The sequence below is a fragment of the Ruditapes philippinarum genome, unplaced genomic scaffold, assembly GCF_026571515.1.
Source record: "Ruditapes philippinarum isolate M1 unplaced genomic scaffold, ASM2657151v2 ctg1088_1_1_1_1, whole genome shotgun sequence".
Taxonomy (NCBI): Eukaryota; Metazoa; Mollusca; class Bivalvia; order Venerida; family Veneridae; genus Ruditapes; species Ruditapes philippinarum.
In genome coordinates, this window is record NW_026862563.1 from 211,231 (window position 1) to 233,634 (window position 22,404).

At 32.8% G+C, this 22,404-nt stretch overlaps 1 protein-coding gene across 3 annotated transcripts in view; it reads right to left on the reverse strand.

Annotated features, from left to right (window-relative positions):
* Positions 1–20,479, reverse strand: part of LOC132719435 (protein dispatched homolog 1-like) — a 50,042-nt gene extending 29,563 nt beyond the window's left edge. The window contains exons 1-2 of one of the 3 annotated variants that reach the window (XM_060703201.1): positions 20,338–20,479; positions 11,443–11,545 (exon numbers count right to left, since the gene is read on the reverse strand). In XM_060703201.1, the coding sequence (XP_060559184.1) occupies positions 11,443–11,450 (8 nt within the window). In that variant the 5' untranslated portion in view covers positions 11,451–11,545; positions 20,338–20,479. Of the gene's footprint in view, positions 1–11,442; positions 11,546–17,639; positions 18,005–20,337 lie in introns of those variants that run through there. The other 2 variants (XM_060703202.1, XM_060703200.1) reach the window with 2 other exon arrangements.
* Positions 20,480–22,404: the final 1,925 nt, after the last annotated feature.

Genomic DNA, 22,404 nt, shown 5'->3' on the forward strand with positions numbered 1-22,404 from the left:
ATATTGTCAGTGAAAGCACCAAATCTTACTGAAAAGTGGTATTCTGTGTTACTGAAGCACTGTAAATGTGCAGCAATGTAAATTTCCTAGAATAATTGAGGTATACAGTCAAACCTTGTACTAGTTAAAAGGTTCTGAAGGATATATCAATAAGAACAGACTGTGAATTACAAACGTAATCATAATTCAAATATTGAAAACTTCAAAATTGGATAATAAAATGAAATCATCAACATTCATAGAAATCATCTTGTCTGCTACTACTCTTCTAATCCCACATTGTTTCTCATAATGCTAACATATCATAACTTGGTCTAGACTTTATTCACAAGGCAGTACCTAAACATGGCATTGTTCACTGATTCAGACAATTCTATGACAATTATCTCTCACAGTGATGATGACTTTAACTTACTGTACCTATTGCTACCAGTATAAAGTGCATTGTGATCATCTGGCCACCATTCTATAACAGCAAAGTCTTATTATAGAAAAGCATTGATGCAAAGCAACAAAGGGCGGGCAACCAGAAAAGCAGCAAGTGACGATGAACTAGTAGACATCTGATGACCAATCTTCTTTTTTTCTTCAAACTTTTCAATGGTTAATTAGATTTTTCTAGAATTGTTTATCAAAAGGAGTTATTAATTTACCAGGAAAAAACTACAGAAAAGACACTTTCAAAATGATAATTAGTACTTTTGCTATAACAATTCGTAAAAATGGCCTACATTTATACTTAATATAAGTTTTCGTTAAATTTATAAAGAGTGCAATTTATTGCTGAATATGTTTGCATTTCATTTCCTACAAAATTCTCCAGTTCGTAATTTATTACCATAGCTCGACACAAATGACCGTTTCGTTTTAAAAAATCAACTCGGAATATCCTTGGCTATCATGACTGATGAAAAGGCCCGAGAAGTTGCAATTGTCCTTTCAGAAAATCTGAATGCATTCTATAAAGGGTGTCGCACTTCGGTGTGGAAGCTAATGATGTGAACAGCATTATGATATAATAATTTATTTTGCAAAAACATTCAAAGTGTCATTTAGGATTGTACATGAACAGTTTAAAGTTTCTAAAAGTATAAGTGTATTTTTCTTAACCCTTAACCTGCTAAATATGTGTAAAAGAAAATGTCCAGCTATGAATTTTGAACAGTACATTTGGGCTTCAATATCAAAATACTATAATTGAGCTACCAGCAGTATAGAGTCTATAAGTCAAGTCTCAAAATACAAAGAAAGCCATGCAGGTTGACCTATCACTATACTGGTGGCATAAAGGCCAGTGGTGTAGTTTAACAATTAGGCCATGTAGGCCTGGGCCTACAAGTTGCTCAAGAAATTGACATAAGTCCCAAAAATACAGTAAAACAGGTGGGGTGGGGTGGTAGTGGGTTCAAGATATATGGTCAATTCAAGTGTGTTTAAGGCTTATGCATGATTGACTGTCCTCAGTAAAGTTTACATCTAATCAAATTCATAGTTTAAAATTATTGTTTTGATAATTTTTCTTGAAAATACTTCGGAACGCGCATTTTGATCTTTTTAAAGTGAACTTCTTTTTGGCTTCTGGGGGCTAAGCCCCCCAGACCCCCCTTTTATGGGCCTACAAGTTGAAAAAAGCTGGCTAAGCCCCTGAAGGCTTAGTCATGTTTAGTTACAGCATGCAAACAGTTCAGTTTCCTATTGTTCAAAAATTGTTTCATATGATCTAAATGCATATATATGCAGCTTTTATATAGAGCAATATCTTGTTGGTAAACTTTTTGTTGAAATTTCATTAAATGATACCAATCTTTTCGAGGTTATCTTATTGGCGACGCCGGTGAGCGGCGTCGTCTTTTATGGAATACTTTTTATTTTGGCCTATGGAAGGAGCTGTTATTATTAGCAGTTAATTTCATGTTGTGTTAATTATATTTATTTTGATTCGTAAAAATCAAGTAAACAAATATGTTGTTATATTTGTATTTAATAACTTTATATAAAAAGCATGTGCATTGTGATATTATTTTCACGAAATTGCAGGCTCAGATTAACAGCTTGTCCCTTTGTTTTATTGACAATACTAAAACCCGGATTTCGAATATCGTTGTGGTCTACATTGATGCTCATTCATTTATATATTTTCAAAACTTTCCTACAAGAAGAAAGTTCACCTGCAAATGAGTATTAGGATAGGTAATGGACTGTGTAAAACGATTATCCTATTGATTTTATCCATATTACGTTTATCTGTTGAACAGAATGGTTGTTTTTACAAAGTGTACCAGTATCCGGATGTTGACAGCTATCCGATTTCTGCAATTACTGCTGTCAAATGGTCATCTACTTTTTTTATGAATACTTTACCATTAATTTGCATGGCATAATTAAAATGAGCCTGCAACATTTATTAATTTTGATGTTTAGGGTGTTCTTTCGGGTTTCATGTTTTCTTTATTTCAAGGGGAAGTAACTCATGTTTACTAAATTATTTGTTCTTTTCTGTCTATCTTAGGTATTGATTACAATTTTTGTTTTATAAAATTTACCAGTTGTAAGGTCATCAAAAGCATAGAGGCCCTGATGAGTGAATATTGATATATATATACTTTTACTGGCTTTATATACCCAATATTTCATATTTATTTAATAGAAACTTGGAATTATTAATGTTATGTGCATACATTTATATCTTAGTATATTGGTATGATGAGACTTATAATATTTCTGAATTTAAAGAGTTGCAGTTATGTCATTATTATTAAAGAGATTAGACTTTCATTTAAAGTTATAAATGATAATACATGTATTGATTGAAACTGTCCTGAAACTTGGATCAAGCAATATAATTGATAAAGCCTCAAAAAATCATGTTCTGAATAGTTATTCTAATTTTTTTCTAACATGTGCATAGTTTGAAAAGGACAGCTTCTGCCTTATCTATTTGTAATGGAGGGACCACCGGTCTCAATCTCCAGGTCTCCTGAGTCAACCGACAACAGACTTTTCATAGAGTAGATTGATACTTGTCCTTGAATAAATGTGTACACTAAATTTTATAGTGGGTGATTTGTGCCACATGAAAACCAACAAAGTACAAAAAGTAACCGGGCGCCAGATGAAAACATGAAAATAAATCTACCACACAAGTGGTTCGTTTGTTGCATTTTCATGTTTTTGCCCGGTGCCCTTGATGTAAAATACAAATCAGCCTTCATAAAATTTCTTATCATAGATATTGTACATGTATTAGCACAGTTATATTCTCTTTCAAATTGACCTGTTATAAATAATGGCACAACCAATAACTGTCTTAGCCCTTTTTAGTAAAAATAATTATACAATAATAATTATATAAATTGTTATTTTAATTAAGACTATGAGTATGTAAGGTTTTTTTTTTCTTATTTATTAATTAAGAATTAATTATCTGTTAATTTAAAAATCTAAATATCTGTCACGGTTTAGAACTGTTCACTATTTAGGGGGAAAATGTGTAAGCGACCAGATAGCTCAATCGCTACAGCCGCGGTACATTATTCTGTGGGTCACAGGTTTGAGTTCTGGTCAAGCTGAAAGTTTTTCTCATCCTGTTACTGCAAATAACCATGAGTTTAATTCACTATGCTCTGTAAACATCAGAAATTCAAGTACATGAATCAATATAGTGGGGAAAAAGGTTTAGGTTTAGAACTGTTTCATTATTAAAGGGAAAATGTGTAGCGGCCGGATAGCTCAGTTGTCTTCTGAAAGTCATGGGTTCGAGTCATGATCAGGCAGTTTCAGTCAGGGTTTAGAAGTGGTTTTTCAACTGACACATGTTTGATTCATTTAATAGATTGCATTTAATTTGAAATGGACAAAGGCAGTTTTGCTTTATACTTTTAAATCTACAAAAAGCATTTGGTACAGTTGATCACACTAAACTGCACATGAAGAAGTTCTTTTTTTCTTCTTCTTCATCTCTTCAAGCATCTGCCATATGTAATGACATTCTTGCATGGTTCAAGTCTTATCTATGATAGCAGCTGGTGAATGTGGCTGGTACTCCTTCTCTCTGAATACCTATGGTGTCCCCCTGATGTTCATTTTAGGTCCTCTTTATGTATTACATGTCTGCAACCCTAAGCAATAAGCTTTTATTATATGCACAGGCACAAGTATCAGGCTGGGAAGAAAAAATATTACCAGATTGATAAAAAAACCTGTGTTCATCTTAAAAGTGTCACAAACCAAAAAAAATGTAAATGATGACCCCCTTTAAAAATATACTTTAAGTTAATAGTATATTTTTAAAGGGGGTCATTATTTACATTTTTTTTTTTTTGGTTTTTGACACTTTTAAGATGAACACAGATTTTTTATTAATCTGGTCATATTTTTTCTTCCCAGGTGTGATACTTGTGCCTGTCATTATATGATGATGACTCAGGTATCCTTGTATCTGGTAAAGTAAATCTTAAGATTGGTTTATTGACTATAAATTGTCTTTGCATCTTGGCAAGACAGAGTCTATTCTTTTTGGTTTAAGTTTCAACATAAACTGGGCCAAGCCTCCAGGTCACATGAAATGGTACTGCTATAAAGTACACATCTTTTGTTAAGTATTTAGGTGCAAACCTGGATCAAATTCTTTTGGCGTCGCCCTTTGATGCTTTGCATCAATGCTTTTCTTGTTTATTCAATTGTTAGAGAGGATATATTTCTTCATGGTAGAACTGTAGCTGCAGATAATGAATAGCTCTTCAAGTACACAGATTGTAAACAATTAAAGCCATGTAGGAATGCTAGAGTTATTAAATCTGGTCTACATTCTATTTCATGTTAATATATCCAACTTACTTTGCATAAATTTTGGTCTTTTCATTTGTGTTAATTATAAGAGCTGTTCTAGGAATAGGAGAATATCATTAAGATTTAAAAACCCCAGTATTGAATAGTCAGAAGTTATTGAAACTCAGTTGTGTAATAAGTATGCAAGTCACAATAACTATTATAACCTTTTACCACGTATAGGTGTTTTAATGGCCTCAGGTCGATCTTAAGGTAACCAACACTGAAAAGCCTTTTACTCTATGTCAATCCATTGTGAAGTTGCAGCACTTGGAAATCAGTTTTGATGGAAAAAAAACAATGCAAAATAGTGATTTTTCGCAATTTGGAGACGTCCCCCCGTTGACATGGTAAACAGGAAATTTAAGATTGAGCATGCTATAACAGAGGCTATGGTCCAGTCAACATTTGTGCCAAGTTTCATCAGTATTGAAGCATTTTTCATAGTTTCATAGCAGTTTGAACTTGTAACAGGAGGCTTTTCAATGAAAATGGCTATTTTTCACCATAATGCTCATGCAGTAAAAGGATAAACCAGATAGGGTAGAACCATCTTGTTTATCTTATGGGACTAATATGCAGTATTTTAACCCATGACAGCTTAAATTCCAAATATTAAGTTAATCTCCATGGCACTAGCCCTGACATTGAAATTCTCCTCCTACAATGTCTAAAAGTCACAAAAGACTACTTCCTTTCTTTTCTTAAACTTGTTAAACATAAATATCAACACTTCTTTGTTGTGAAGTATATATAATATCAAAGGGCTGCAGCTCTATGGTATTTTCTGATCTTTGCAATCTAAATCATACTGACTATCTGTATGTACTTTCCTATATAAGTTTATTTTTATATACTATAATTCATCTTACGCAGCGACAGCGTTTTGATTTTCTTCTATAACAGTTTGAGATTAATACATGTATATGGAATTTTGCATGAAAAAAAAAATAGAATTGCCGCGACTAGGATTTGTACCATAGGCCTCTCACACCCTCAACGAGACCGCTTATCTCTGCACCACGGCGAAGTAATACATATGTACCTTGAATAAAAACGAATACATTATGTAATTCTAAATTGAGAATTTCCGTTTCGTGTTTGCAATCCTTATTAATTTCGAGGTATTTTGTTCACGATAAACCTGTTGTTTAACACTGATGAAAATAATTTAGCGAAAATCTTCTCGCCAAAACAGTCCGACATGTATATATTCCACTACTCGGCAGTCAGATTTATTTGTGTACTACGCTCTGGAGAATTCATTAATCGACATAGCTAAAAGTAGCATTTTCATTGATTAAAATGATATTCATGATAATCCGAAGCTTTACGGAAATAGCCGAACATTTTTCATTGGGTAAAAAAGATATTCATCCGCGAAATTTGTGATTGTAACCTCACATTTCTATTGACTAATCTAAACTTTTAATGCACTGTAATTCGTTAAATGCCTACATTAAAAATTATTCTTTCTTTTAAATTGCTGGTTTTTAAGCAGTTTTGAGTGAGAACTACTTTGCGTTGTTAGGACTGTTAGGAAATTTTGTGTTAGACCGTGGATGTTAGCTATGTATTTACTGATCTTACGATCAGAAAATACAATAAAGGGTTTCATTTTTAGTATTTGCAGCCTTTATACAATATAAAGCACATTAATTAGCCTACAAAACACTGGAAAAACTGAATGTGACAAAAAAGGCTGGCGAGAAAAATGAACATGGCAAAATGATCATACAAACTCTCCTATTTCTGGGATAAACTGTCTCTTTTGGGAATTACTGTAAATGTCAAAGGCAACTTTCTCAAAATAAGCAATATTCTCCCCCATGCCAATATCATTATTTTTGTGGTTGGCATTTTCATTGGCAAGCTATGTGAGAAATGTGAGTTACTATAATGGAGTCAAATGGTATAACTTTCACATGATTCAGTTAAACATGATGAATGTAAATAAAGAAAAAATTGTATATGGAAATTCTGTGTTTATCCAGAAAAAGAGCTTCATTAAACATTACTGTATACAACTTTATTCAATTCATCACAAAATTAATTCATATTACTTGGAATATTAGAACGTAAAATCATCTTTCTTTGAAATCTTGTCTAGTTTTGATTATGTCATTATGATATAATGAATGCTCTCTAGAAATTTAGGATAATCTATGTTTTCAAAGTTAGTTAATTATCCCTCTTTTTTGAACAGTTTACGAGACAATTTTAGCACTTCTATACAGAATTCCCAAGATATATTAGCTTTCATAATCTTACTTAAATAGCCTATTAACAAATAGAAAAGGACATTGTAACATTAAGAGGACAGAATGGAAGCCTTAAAACATATAGTATAATGTCTTCTTTTTGTTGAGAGTCATTATTCACAATTATAGTTAGCACAAGATGTTTTGCTGGAAACCTATATACTGCGAATTCACTTATATTCGTGGGCATGAAATTTCGTGGTTTTATCAAAACGAGCATTTTCGTGGGTTCTTAAATTCGTGGATTTCATTTTCTTGCAAAAAAAAAAAAAGAGAGTAATCTAATGCAAAGTAATCTTAAACTTAATCGCCGAACATTTTTACTTACAGCATGTACATATCTTTACGTGTCAATGAATTCAATCCTTGCCTCTGGGCATAACTCTAATATAGCACAGTTACTGCCGATAATTGGCTGCAATTAACACATTTATGTGACATGATATGCACCTCCATTAGACACACTGACCCTGTAATTCGCCGATGTAAACATCGCATAATTTATACGACACCTGGCGAGTTAGAAAAATTTACACACTGAATTGGTCCTACCATATTTGACAGTAACTACACGCAACGTCACAGCGACTGTGTAAATTTACATGCATATAAATTAATCTGAGTAAATAACACGAGTATGTTTGGATCTATAAAAAGTTGGTGGCGTCTTTGATGTTTACGGAATAGCATTTGCACAAATACAGATTAAAATTCATTTAAATTGGATCATTTAACAAGAGGGCCATGATGCCCTGAGGTCGCTCACCTGTATATAGGCCCCCAACCCCCCCCCCCCCCAACATTGCAGGGCCAATTTACCCAAGGGCTTTTATTTGCACAAACTCGGTAGACACCCATAAGAAGATGTTTCATGCTAAACATCTAAGCTCTAGCTCATTGGGCTTTATTGAAAGAAGATTTTTTAAAGTTTTTACTATACACATATAGTTAAAAACAATGACACCCTGGGGCCGGGCCAGTTTTGACCCAGGGCTTTTATTTGAACAAACTTTGTAGACACTTACTAGAAGATGTTTCATGCTTAATATCTAAACTCTAGCTATTTGGGTTTTCTCAAAGAAGATTTTTAAGTTTTTGCTATACACATATAAAGAAAATCAATGACCCCCGGGGCGGGGCCAATTTTGACCCCAGGTCTTTTATTTGAACAAACTTGGTAGACACTTATTAGAACATGTTTCATGCTAAATATCTTAGCTTTAACTCTTTTGGTTCTTTAAAAGAAGATTTTTTAAGTTTTTACTATATGCATATAGGGAAAATCAATGACCCCCTGGGGCGGGGCCAATTTTGACCCCAGGGCTTTTATTTGAACAAACTTGGTAGACACCTATTAGAACATGTTTGATGCTAAATATCTTAGCCATAGATCTTTGAGTTCTTTAAAAGAAGATTTTTTTAAGTTTTTACTATATGCATATAAGGAAAATCAATGATCCCCCGGGGCGGGGCCAATTTTGACCCCAGGGCTTTCATTTGAACAAACTTGGTAGACACTTATTAGAACATGTTTCATGCTAAATATCTTAGCTTTAACTCTTTTGGTTCTTTAAAAGAATATTTTTTAAGTTTTTACTATATGCATATAGGGAAAATCAATGACCCCCTGGGGTGGGGCCAATTTTGACCCAAGAGCTTTTATTTGAACAAACTTGGTAGACACCTATTAGAACATGTTTGATGCTCAATATCTTAGCCATAGCTCTTTGAGTTCTTTAAAAGAAGATTTTTTAAGTTTTTACTACATGCATATAGGGAAAATCAATGACCCCCCGGGGCGGGGCCAATTTTGACCCCAGGGCTTTTATTTGAACAAACTTGGTAGACACCCATTAGAACATGTTTCATGCTAAATATCTTAGCTCTAGCTCTTTTGGTTCTTTAAAAGAAGATTTCTTAAGTTTTTACTATATGCATATAGGGAAAATCAATGACCCCCCGGGGCGGGGCCAATTTTGACCCCAGGGCTTTTATTTGAACAAACTTGGTAGACACTTATTAGAACATGTTTCATGCTAAATATCTTAGCTTTAACTCTTTTGGTTCTTTAAAAGAAGATTTTTTAAGTTTTTACTATATGCATATAGGGAAAATCAATGACCCCCTTGGCGGGCCAATTTTGACCCCAGGGCTTTTATTTGAACAAACTTGGTAGACACCTATTAGAGCATGTTTGCTGCTAAATATCTGAGCCATAGCTCTTTGAGTTCTTTAAAAGAAGATTTTTTAAGCTTTTACTATATGCATATAGGGAAAATCAATGACCCCCCGGGTGGGGCCAATTTTGACCCCAGGGCTTTTATTTGAACAAACTTGGAAGACACCCATTAGAACATGTTTCATGCTAAATATCTTAGCTGTAGCTCTTTTGTTTCTTTAAAGAAGATTTTTTAAGTTTTTACTATATGTATATAGGGAAAATCAATGACCCCCCGGGGCGGGGCCAATTTTGACCCTAGGGCTTTTATTTGAACAAACTTGGTAGACACTCACTAGAAGATGTTTCATGCCAAATATCTTAGCTCTAGCTCTTATGGTTTTTTAAAGAAGATATTTAAAGTTTTTTCTTTCGGTATCTTTAAAGTTTTTTCTTTCGGTTGCCATGGCAACCAGAGTTCTGCATGGAATTAAATTCTTTGAACAATTTTTAAAGGTGACTACCAAAGGAACATTCCTGTGAAGTTTGGATGAAATTGGCTTAGTGGTTTATGAGGAGATGTCATTTAAAGTAAAAGTTTACGGACGGACGGACGGACGGACGGACGACGGACGGACGCCGGACGAAAAGCGATCACAAAAGCTCACCCTGTCACTTTGTGACAGGTGAGCTAAAAACGACAAAAGAATGTACAATTCATCTGTTTTAGCGATTGTATTTTTTATAGTTTTGTGTACTTACGACATTAATATCAAATACATCTTTTTAATTAATAAGAGCAAACTGACATTTTTTATTAGCGCTAATTATTGGATTGCCAGGGTTCCCATATTTACACGATTATGTCAAGTATTCTTGTTAACACAATCAACAATGATCAAGTTTGTATATGCGACCGACATTTGTGACATTAAATTGAGGACATATAATTGAGTTTTCTTTCAAGTTTCTTATGCAAACGGATTTAATCAGTGTAACTAACGTGATAGTTTGTACTGTATGTATATAGGCCTACATACATTTCACGAAAATCGGCCGGAAAAGAGCCGACTCATGTTTGTTATATATAGAACAGAGACGGTATTTGTTGGGATAAAATTTCGTCGGATCTTAAATTCGTGGATTGACCTACCCACAAAAACCACGAAAATTCGTGCCCCACGAATAATAATGATTTTACAGTATATGTATCCTAGAAAAATACTTATTTTCTGATGAATCAACACACTTGAAAGTAATCACACAATAAGGTTGTCCAGTTCATTTAACTAACAAGAGGCAATGCAGAACATCCCAGGGGCCACACTCCACTTTTTCATATTTCCAAAGGCAAACACATCAGAGAAAGAACATTGTAGTGAATGATTTTGAAAGAAAACATCTTTTTTTCACAGACTTAAATCAAAATTTTATGTATGACCTTGACGGCCAATATCATGTACAGATCAAAATCACAGATGGCAGTATCAGTGTTTGGCAACAAAATACAAACCCATCGTGAAAAAAAAACAAAAAAAAAACTATCAAAACTTATTATTATTGTTATAGAAAGGTGAAAAGTCAGCTACTATAAGCTCATTTGCCAAACAATATGGAACATGGGATATTGTGGTTTCAGGGACTCAGGCGCATTCTGACCGCATATTGCTGCATCATTCATAATAACTTCAATAAAAAGAACTAGAATTCCACAGTTTACCTAATTCAAGTCCAACGAATATCAATAATCTATCAATTTGTTTCAGTTTAACGGTATTTTTAATTTGTTGCAGCCATCTTGAAGTCTGACACATGTGTTGTAACGCACGATCTGATTGGACGATAGACCTTAGGCACCAAAAATTGAATCCGTTTGACCAATCAGATCGCTTGTTACAGATGTTTTCAATTGTGTAGTTGAAATGTTGGATGTTATAAAAGGCAGGTTACTTGGAGGTAAATTATCACCACTTTGTGCTTCAAAATTAACTCTTTAAGGGCATGACTGGTGACATGTCCGGGGTCCGTACTCGACAGCAAAAGCTGCATTTTGTGCCCGAAAGGGCGGATGGACCCTCATTAAGCATTAAAGAAGAAAGAAGAAAAAATATATTAACAAAAAATTTGGCTAACAAACTGTTCATCTTAAATTAAAAAAATAAACAATTTCAATAACAATAATAATAAAGAACTTACCACCACATATCTGTTGTGTTTTGTCTCTATCAAATTTCATACATATTCTTTAACAAATTTCTGTTCGGCATGATCTCTTGACTGTTTCTTCAATCTGTCAAGCCTAAAATAAACACCCTCAGATGATAAAAACATTGATTAATATATCACAAAACAAGTAACTATCCCATAGCAAAAACCCGACAAACTATCCTAAACATGTGTCAATCAAGTAACAAGTCAATGCTGAGGTCTACATATTTTTACACATTCTATTAATTAAACAAGTCATTCATGTGCCTGACAAACATAACTTTGTTAACAAGTGCTCATGTAAATCACCCTTCTTTCCTTTCAAGAACATAATCATTTTTATGTTATTTTATGTTTAAGATCTATTTACATCTATGTTTTTATGTTGGACATAATAAATTCCTTTTCATCCACACCTGGGAGACATTCAACAGAACATCAACTTCATAAGCCTATATACTATGTCAAATATGTAAGCAATACCCATATCTTATCACTTCTCATTTCAGTATATTTCATAATATAAACAAAATGTTAGAATGTTACATAAAGTATTGAATAATATTTATAAACTAACAAAAATTGACTTATAATGTTGCCACCAATAAACAAAGTAATTATAATCATTTATGGGGACAAATGGTTCTCTTGTAGTTTTCACATTTAGTGTCACTATGAACATGAACTCAACAAAATCAGTGACCTTAACCAGCCCTATAACGCACATAATATGTAAATTATTACTTTAATCTTTTAACTGTTCTTGAAATCTTAGTACATTTTTCTCAAGCTTTATTTCCTTGAAATATTCTGACTTATCTGGCATGCAGCTTTAATAATACAGTTAAACTTCGTTCGCTCGAACTCGGATCGCTCGAATACTTCCCTTCGCTCGAACTCATCGCCCAGTCCCGGCAAAATTCTTATATAATATATATTGTTCTACCTCGGATCGCTCGAACACCGATCGCTCGAACTCTCGAACCTGATCTCTGGTCCCTTCGGCAGAAATATAGTGAAAATCACACCTTTTCGGTCGAACACAAAAAGACAAGTCGGTATGTCCTAAAAAAATGACAGTCGGCGACACATGTTTTTAACACCTCGTGATCGTAACAAAGGTAATTAAGGTTAATTGATACAAAAATAAGAGGTGTTGTAACCGATTTATTTGTTATGATAATATTGTTGATTTGCCGTTTATGGTAACGATAAAAAGAAAATAACTTGTTAAATAAGTGAAATATGCATGCCAATAAAAAATGACGTTTACCCGGACGACTTCAATTACAGCCGTTACATAAGTTCATGTAAAGTGAATCGTAACAGTGTTATCTATTTAATGACAGTTGTATGTGTGTTTATTTCAGTAAATGGCTACAAGTAAATGCTGCTGTAAATGTTTTTAATAAATATTTCATTCATTTCATCCCATTATAAACATAACTAGAAATGTGTCATCATGCCACGGATGCCCCCGCATGCAGCCAAAATTTCAGATGTTATAATATTTAGTTCCAAATTTGTTTGCACAAATTATTGTTTTCATTTTAAGTTCAAAGCCCTTAAAACTTTTCAATGTTAACACAAACCATTTCCATACAATGTTCAAGGCACTGAAATTATTCAGTCTTAACCTTTTGAAAATAGCATATTTCATATTTGTAGCCAAAATAATGGCTACATATATTTCCACAAAAGTATGAGTGCTGAAACTGAAAGTTCAAAATTTTTCCAATATTCAAGAAAGATAAGTTTGTCGAAAATCATTGAACCACAACCAAATTCAAACTTAAACTGCTTATTCCTAAGATGTATCTATATTATTTTCAGTGAAAGGGACATAACTCTGCCAAAAAAATCATCGAACCATGACCAAATTCCAACTTGACCTGCCCATTCCTTTGACATATTCATATGTCAAATTTGAGTTGAATATGTAACACTGTTGGGTAGATAATGAACAGAAACTGTAAATTTCATATTAATTTCAAAGTGAAAGGGGCATTACTCTGCCAAAAATCATTGAACAATGAACAAATTAGAACTGGGCCTGGGCATTCTAAAAACATATCCATATGTCAAATTTGAGTTGAATGTGTTGTACTGTTGAGGATATAATAAACAGAAACTGAAAATTTCATATTATTTTCAAAGTAAAAGGAGCATAACTCTGCCAAAAATCATCGAACCATGACCAAATTCAAACTTAACCTGTATTTTCTCATGACATATCCATATGTCAAATTTGAGTTGAAAATGTTGTACCGTTGGGGAGATAATGAACGGAAACTGAAAATTTCATATTATTTTTAAGTAAAAGGGGCATTACTCTGCCAAAAATCATCGAACCATGACAAAATTCGAACTTGACCTGTATTTTCTCATGACATATCCATATGTCAAATTTGAGTTGAATGTGTTGTACTGTTGTGGAGATAATGAAAGGAAACTCAAAATTTCATATAATTTTCAAAGTAAAAGGGGCATAACTCTGCCAAAAATCATCGAACCATGACCAAATTCGAACTTGACCTGTATTTTCTCATGACATATCAATATGTCAAATTTGAGTTGAATATTTTGTTACCGTTGGGGAGATAATGAACGGAAACTGAAAATTTCATATTATTTTCAAAGTAAAAGGGGCATAACTCTACCAAAAATCATCGAACCATGACCAAATTCGAACTTGACCTGTATTGTTTCATGACATATCCATGTGTCAAATTTGAGTTGAATGTGTTGTACGGTTGGGGAGATAATGAACGGAACTGAAAATTTATTTTATTTTCAAAGTAAAAGGGGCATAACTCTGCCAAAAATCATCGAACCATGACCAAACTCGAACTTGACCTGTATTTTCTCATGACATATCCATATGTCAAATTTGAGTTGAATATGTGCAACCGTTACTAAGATAATGAACGGAAACTGATGATGACGGAATGACAGAATGACGGAATGACGGAAGGACGGAACAGGGTAACACTATATGCCCCAGCCATTACATGGCGGGGGCATAAAAATATATTTTGAACATTGTTCAACAAGTTTGGTTTGATTGCCCAATCGAACTCAACCAGTTACAATATGCATGAATATAGATTAACACAGCGTACCGTTAATACTTAATTACAACACTGGGATAATAATTCTGAATATGAAATATTCGACGAACAGATGTACTAACAAACAATTATATTGTCGCATTTATCATTCGACCGTTGTAAGCTAGGAAACCCTTTAGGCATATGATCAACGTAATAAATAGTTCAACCTCGGTTGGCTCGAACTACCGATCTCTCGAACAAATTTACACAGGCCCTCCGAGTTCGAGCGAACGAAGTTCGACTGTATATCGTTTTTTGTAGAAGTGGTTTCAGTCAGTCACTGTGAGTTTGACCTTCAAGCATTTAAGTGCCAGGAAACAATTTCAATAAGTTTTATTATCTATTTAGTGAAAAACCTCAAGATAATTAATAAATCTTCTATCCTACGATGTACTTCTTGAGAAAGGTTAAGCTAGTACAACATGTTAATATATATAACTCATTAAAGCTGTAAGTCAAACATGTTCTAGTATTATTATTATAGAAAAACATCTTTACATCAAGGTGTGCCCACAGTGTGAGATTAAATCAAAACACTCCTGGTGTATCTGGAAATGAGGAATTCAAATTTTATTTTTGGATTTAATAAATTTAATTCTTTCACTGCGGTTGTCTACCCACAAATATTATAGCATGTTTATTAAAGTTCATTCATAATCTCAAAAAGTAATTGGTGGGAAAATATTTTTGAACAGTCATATACATTTGTTTATATATATACAAACTGGTACAGTATAGTACTCAAAATTTTAAAATGTTAAATATATGACTTATTCTGAACTATCGCTGAAACCTCTTGAGTTTATGTGATGAATTTACCAAGCTGTCAATTCAAAGTGTAAGGGGACCTCACTCAGGCCAGACTTTTATAGTTTCTACAGGTTGAAGGTTTTTAAAACATGACATACCTTCATAATTTCACCATTTCATATTGATAATGTTGCTGTTTAAAGCATATTCTTGCACAGTGATTTCATTATTTTTCTATTTTGAGGAGCTTGTCACCGAGTTCAAAGTCATGGAGTCATTAACTGGCTTGATGACATATGTAACAAATGTTTCTGAACACTTAAATCATAACTTAAGCTATTTCAGCTTAGTTATTGCCAACAGGTCCACATGAATAACAGCTGTATGTGACATATTGTTGTCAACCAAATTATGATGGAAAAACACTAGCCTTGACTTCTAGGTCTGTAATCCTAATATTCTTCCTACACAATAATAAATCAGGAGTGCCTAATGTTTAAAATATTTTTTATACTGATTTATTAAAATCAAGTAGCCAATAGAATTGTTACAATCCTAGTGTAGTTGTATAGTCTGGCCCTGCTGTATGCTGACACCAAACACAAGTGTCTTGTTTTGTTCATGTCATTTCCATTGTTTGACCTTGCTGAGTTCTGATAGTCAAAACAAGTCATTCTAAATATCTGATAGCAAAAGCATTTCATCCCTGTGGTTTTGCCTTGTTCTGGCTTGATAGCAAGTCAGTAACTTTGGCCTTTTCCTGTTCTGACAGCAGTCAGTCATTCACAAACTTTGGCCTTTTCCTGTTCTGATAGCAAAGTTGGTCATTTACAAACTTTGGCCTTTTCCTGTTCTGATAGCAGTCAGTCATTCACAAACTTTGGCTCTTCCTGTTCTGACAGCAGTCAGTCATTCACAAACTTTGGCCTTTTCCTGTTCTGATAGCAGTCAGTCATTCACAAACTTTGGCCTTTTCCTGTTCTGACAGCAATCAGTCATTCACAAACTGGCCTTTTCCTGTTCTGACAGCAATCAGTCATTCACAAACTTTGGCATTTTCCTGTTCTGACAGCAATCAGTCATTCACAAACTTTGGCCTTTTCCTGTTCTGATAGCAAATGCAACATACTCTCATAGTTTGATCTTCTTTCATCCAAATAGTTTAGTTTCTATATATTGTGACACTTTTTTTGGCCAGGCTCTGTTCAGTGATATCAAAGGCAACTATTTCCCATAACTTGGTATTGCTTGTTAATAAGTTATAAAATATATGTCCAGTTTAATTGACCTTACTATGGTCTGATAGCAAAAATCTGTCATTCCTATCTCTTGCCCTCATGTTCTATTTCGGTAGCTAAGGGATATAATGTCTTTGATAACATTCAGACATGTATGCTTAATTAGAAAATGCAACTGTTAACTCCTTTCATCAAATATTAGCAAAATGATAAAAAATACTCACTAACATTTAAACTTTTCTACATATCTAGAAATCTAGAATATTCTGTGATTACAAAAAAACAATAATTTGACATACCCCAGTTATATCTATTCACAGAGGCAACATATTGTGAAACCGTGCTTGATAGAAAGGTGTATAAGAATAAGGATGTCATGTTTTAAACATTAGTTTAATTATATCTAGATACCATCAAAATAGCTTAATTCACTTAGCATGCTTCTATAGTCAGAATACACAGGTTCCCAGCATTAATTCCTCGTCTTACAACATTGATTAGCATTTCATGATCAGAGTATTACCTCCTTCATGCATGCTTCAACCATATACACTCACTAATCTTATATCCTATAAAATGTGCAATAGTTTAAACTATAAATTAGAAAATAAAAATTCTGTGATTTGAAGACCATTTAATCTTGATACTCAGGTTCATCATGATTTTATTGTTAGTATGACAATTAATTGAGATTTAATGGTATTATTATTATTAATATGTTTAAAGAACAAATGTTTTATTTATGCATTTAATAACAATTCTATATCTTGATTTATGTAAATATTGTACTTTTATAGAACAATTCATTGATTTTTAAATGTTTAAAAGATATTAAAAAATAACAGCTTGAATTTTTAAGTTTAAATGACATTTTTTAGTAATTGCCTTGATTTAAGGTTTAAATAACAACTTACTGATGGTTTACAAGTGTCAAATATTACACAAATACAAGCATAAGGATATAAATCATGTTTCCTGCAATTTGTTTTTCCTATTTATAAGCCACAATATTGTATGCATGCAGTTATTATCATGACATAAATCAGAGAAAAAAAAATTATCATAAAATATATTTTATAAATACCTTGTTTATTAGGTTCCGATCCAGTACAGTATATATAAATGAATGAGTGTTAGTGAAAGCTTATACCATGATGAAATAGAGACAGTGTATTGTATATTGTAGTGTTACATACTAACATAGTTAAGTAGTGTTAACATTAACAAGGGTTTCACTATTTACCGACCCATCCCTCCTTGGATTACATCAAGATTGCTTGTTATAACCAAACCTTCCAGTCTATATAACACAACCTAGGGTGCAGTAAATCTATAAAAACACTTAATGTAAATAACAGCCATTGAAGTCCACTCTTGCCATCAAATTACACAGTATTTTATGACAATAGCTCCTGGACTGAAGTTTATATAGTAAACTTCCTGACACTGAACAACAAGTTAATATAGCATTGACTTCCTCACTGAACAACAAGTGTTTGATTATTCTTTTCTTGAAAAGTTGAATTTATATTTTATTGTCTTAAATACAACAGAAAACATTTTGAGATTTAATTTGATAAAAAATGACACTAAATAAACTACTATTAGATATGACTTATAATGCCCTAATTTTAACTCTTAGCTAATTACCTTATAATTAGCATATTATTTGAAGATTTTTTTCTTTTGTAAATGATTCCTCAATCACATAGATATGAAATATGAAGGTTAAAGCTAGTTTAATGAAATACAGGGGTGTGTCAGTTCAAAGGGTCCTTCAAAATCATCATTATAAAAGAGGTTTCTCATTATTTTCAAAATGATTAAAAGGAAAAAGCATTTATTTATGTTATCTGTAAATGAACACATCTAAATCTTCTAATGTTACACTCATCACGGTATAATAACTCAATTTAAGTTTCTTTGAAAGAGCAGGAAACAATTAGCAGACTTAGTTTGATTATGTCTAAGTAAAGCACTTGCTATAAGTTGGTCTTGTTCATTACAAAGGACATGGCTTATCAGCTAAGCTTTAAACCATTTATAAGAGGAGACAATCCATAAGAAGAAAGTTATCAACCCAATTAAATAAAGTCTTTGTTGTTCTCTCATCAAAATTTACCTGACATTCTATCACCTGCTCATCTTCTCTTATAACAGATTGGGACATTTTCACAAAAATAATAAACAAGAGGGCCATGATGGCCCTAATATCGCTCACCTGACTATAAATTCTATTAATGACAAGGAACAAGTAATATTGTTAACTATAAATGAAAAGCATATATACTAGTATAATTTAGTATTTGCTATGGAAGTCAGTGGTTGCTATGTAAAATTTAGTCAATATTTGTTATGGAAGTCACTCGTTGCTATGGAAATTTACAGTTTGTTATGTAATGTCACTGGTTGTTATGGAAAGTAAACAGTTGCTATGGGAGTCAACAGTTGCTTAGGAAAGTCAATGGTTGCTATGGAAGTATATGGTTGCTAAGGAAAGTCAATGGTTGCTATAGAAAGTAAATGGTTGCTATAGAAGCCACTAGTTACTATGGAAAGTCACTGGTTACTATGGAAAGTTATTGGTTGCCAAAGAAGTATATGGTTGCTATGGAAGTCAATGGTTGCTATTAAAAGTCACCGGTAGTTATGGAAAGGCACTAGTTGCTATAAAAATTCAGGGCTGCTATGAAAAGTCAATGGTTGCTATGTGAGTCAATGGTTACAATTGAAATCACTAGTTGGTATGAGAAGTCACTGGTTGATAGAGGTAGAGAAGAAATTTTTTTATAGAATTTATTATACAAACATATAAGGAAAATCTATGTTTTCTCTGGAGGAAATTTTTGCCCAAGGGCTATAATTTGTAAAATTTATGTTGAGGTCCACCAGGCAATGTTTCATGCTACCATATAGCCCTTGCAGTTTTCAAGAAGAAAATTTTTGAAGTATTTACTATATATGGGAAAGCACATTGATCCCCCAAATCCTGGCCAATTTTGACCCAATAGCTGTAATTTGAAAAAACTTGGTACAGTTTAAAGGTCATTTTAATTTTTGCTCAGACAGCCATTTTGGTTAGAAAACCTGAATTTTAGTCAAGGATCACCTCAGGATTATTCCTGTAAAGTTTCATTAAAATCTAAAATGCTACAGACAAGAAGATGTCATTTAAAGCTTATTTCTATTTTTAGCTTTGGTGGCCGTGTTGTTCAACAGACCAGAACCATTTGAGCACTTCGAAAAGGACTACCTCTAATGATCATAACTGTATAGTTGCATCTACTTTTTAAAGGATTCTATTTTTAGCTCTGGTGGCCATCTTGTTCAGCTGACCCAAAGTATTAAGGACCATTTAATTAAGGATCATTTCTGTAACTATAGTTTTATCAAGCTACTATAGAAGAATGTCATTTAAAGCTAATTTCTATTTTTACCTCTGGCAGCCATTTTGTTCAACAGACTGGAAGCAGCTTTTGTAAAGAACTTTTTAAAAATCATTAGTGTCTATTAGTGTCATCAAAATGTAAGTAGTTGAGGGGCAGATGTATTTCAAGGTTTTTATATTGTTAGCCCTGGCAGCCATCCTGTTCAGTGGACTGGAACCATTAAAGCAATTTCTTAATAGAGGACTACCCAATAGTTTCATCACTTATAACTGGCCAAGTGGTTAAAGAGGAGATGTTTAATTAAAAATGTTAAGGACAGGCATTGCAGTATCTCAATAGACCTTGAGCACTTTTAAGTCTAGTGAGCTAAAGACAAAATTCCCTTGTACTTACTAATACATTGGAGCATAGAAATTCCACTTCATAGATAACTTTTCAGTTTACATGCCCTGAAACAGAACATATGATAGCAATAAGGACATTGCTCCTACTTAATCTTATTAAAAAGATCCTAATAATAGATAAATAATCTGTCTACATAATGCTAAACTTAGGTAATGGATTTGCCATCATTCTAAATCAGGAATAATCTATTTAAAGAGGATTGCAATATCAAAATATACAGGTTAAGCTACCAACACTATACAGCTAGGTCAGACACTGAGGTGCAGGATGGCCTGGTTCTATATTGATGACAAAGGTTTATCATTTTTCCTCCATAAGGTTAAGGCTAAATTAAAACACATATTAAACACTAACAGAGATAATTTATATGTATATATCATTATGTTTTTACATATTATTCTTGTACTGGCACTTTCTCTCATTTATATATATATTAGTTTGATTCATCATTGTTTTGTGGATAATAGAGCATTATAGTTAGTTATAAATCTATGACAATGGCATACCAAGATGACCTCTCTATGACCTGGCCATTTATAGAATAGATAAGAATAGTACAATTAACTTCCATTAATCAATATACCTTCAAAGACAAGTAGCTGGTGATACAGCAACATGTAACTTAGTAAAATCTCACAGTAAAATGTTTTCTTTTAAAAAAATAAATGTAAAGTTTAACACAAGCTGGAATATCAATGCATAATCTGAACAAAACAAATTACATAAATCAAATGATAATGAGTCAAAACATAACTTCACAAGACACTGAGTTTCAAAAAATGTTATAGTCAGAAATAAAAGGCAGAGCTATGAATAAGTTGGTTTTCTACAAATATTGTAAGAAAATAATATGATTGAGGTCAAAGATGGTCATATTCCTGCTAATTGTTCTTAGCTTCCTTTTAAATTAACTCAGGAGAAACAAGACTACCAGTAAATTGGACTAGAATAATAGCTCACCACAGAAAAAAAATATAGACAAACAGTTCCTAAGGGCTCAGTCATTAATTTGACCTCATAGCTAAAATTATATATAATTTCAAAGGGGTCTATATTAGACACAGCTATATAAAAGTTGCTACATACCATACAATGATCTTCAGGCTTTATAGTATCAGAGGAGGATTTATTTATTCTTACACAACTTTATTTTTGTGCTGTAACAAATACAAAAGACACAATTATCATAAAACAAATAATTCATCATCAATTAATTTTGTACGCATGATTTCAAGGACCCACTTAACATTAATTCATACAAGCTATCACTATACAGTGTAACTTCACACAGGAAAGCTGTACCTCTTTAAGTCTTAATTTGATATCATACAATTGAATCATGTTTCAAGACTCTAAAAATTATTCTGCACACACCTCCCAAGAGAATATCTCATTCCCACAATTTGAATATTTATACCAAGTATGTCTTGCCTTGCAAATGGTGTTATTATGCATAACAGGATAATTCAACTATATCTGGTAATAAATTTAATTAGAATGTATCTATATTAGAAGATATGAACTTTTGACTCCAGAAAAAAAATTAAAAGCAGTAATTGACAATGATAAATGGTTGTGATACATTCAATTCATTTGCTGGTAGGAAAAAAAGCAATCATCATTAGAATGTTCCAAACAAATTGCCTGTATAGTGAGAGTTCAGATAAAGTTTACTGTAATCATAATATCTCAGGTCAGGATAGTTTTTAAATACCTTAAAATCTTCATCAGATCTTAATTAAATTATTTCTGGCAAAGATATTTGTTTCTCAATAAACTCAAATCCCCCAATTAAAAAGGTTTTTCTATGCCTCCCCACTTAACTAAAAGGGGGAACACTAAAAATTTAAAGTCCCCCGGGGGTTTTAACCCTAGGTAAACATAAAAAATCTCCATGAAAATATGATAATGTGCAAATGGTCCCCCACCATTTTTTTGATTCAGAAAATTTTTTGGGATTAGTAGTTTGTCCACATTTGGTTGTAAAATTTGTAATTAGGTTTAAAGTTACCCCAGAACAGCCAGAAACGTCTAAAGTTTAAGCCCAACGTATTT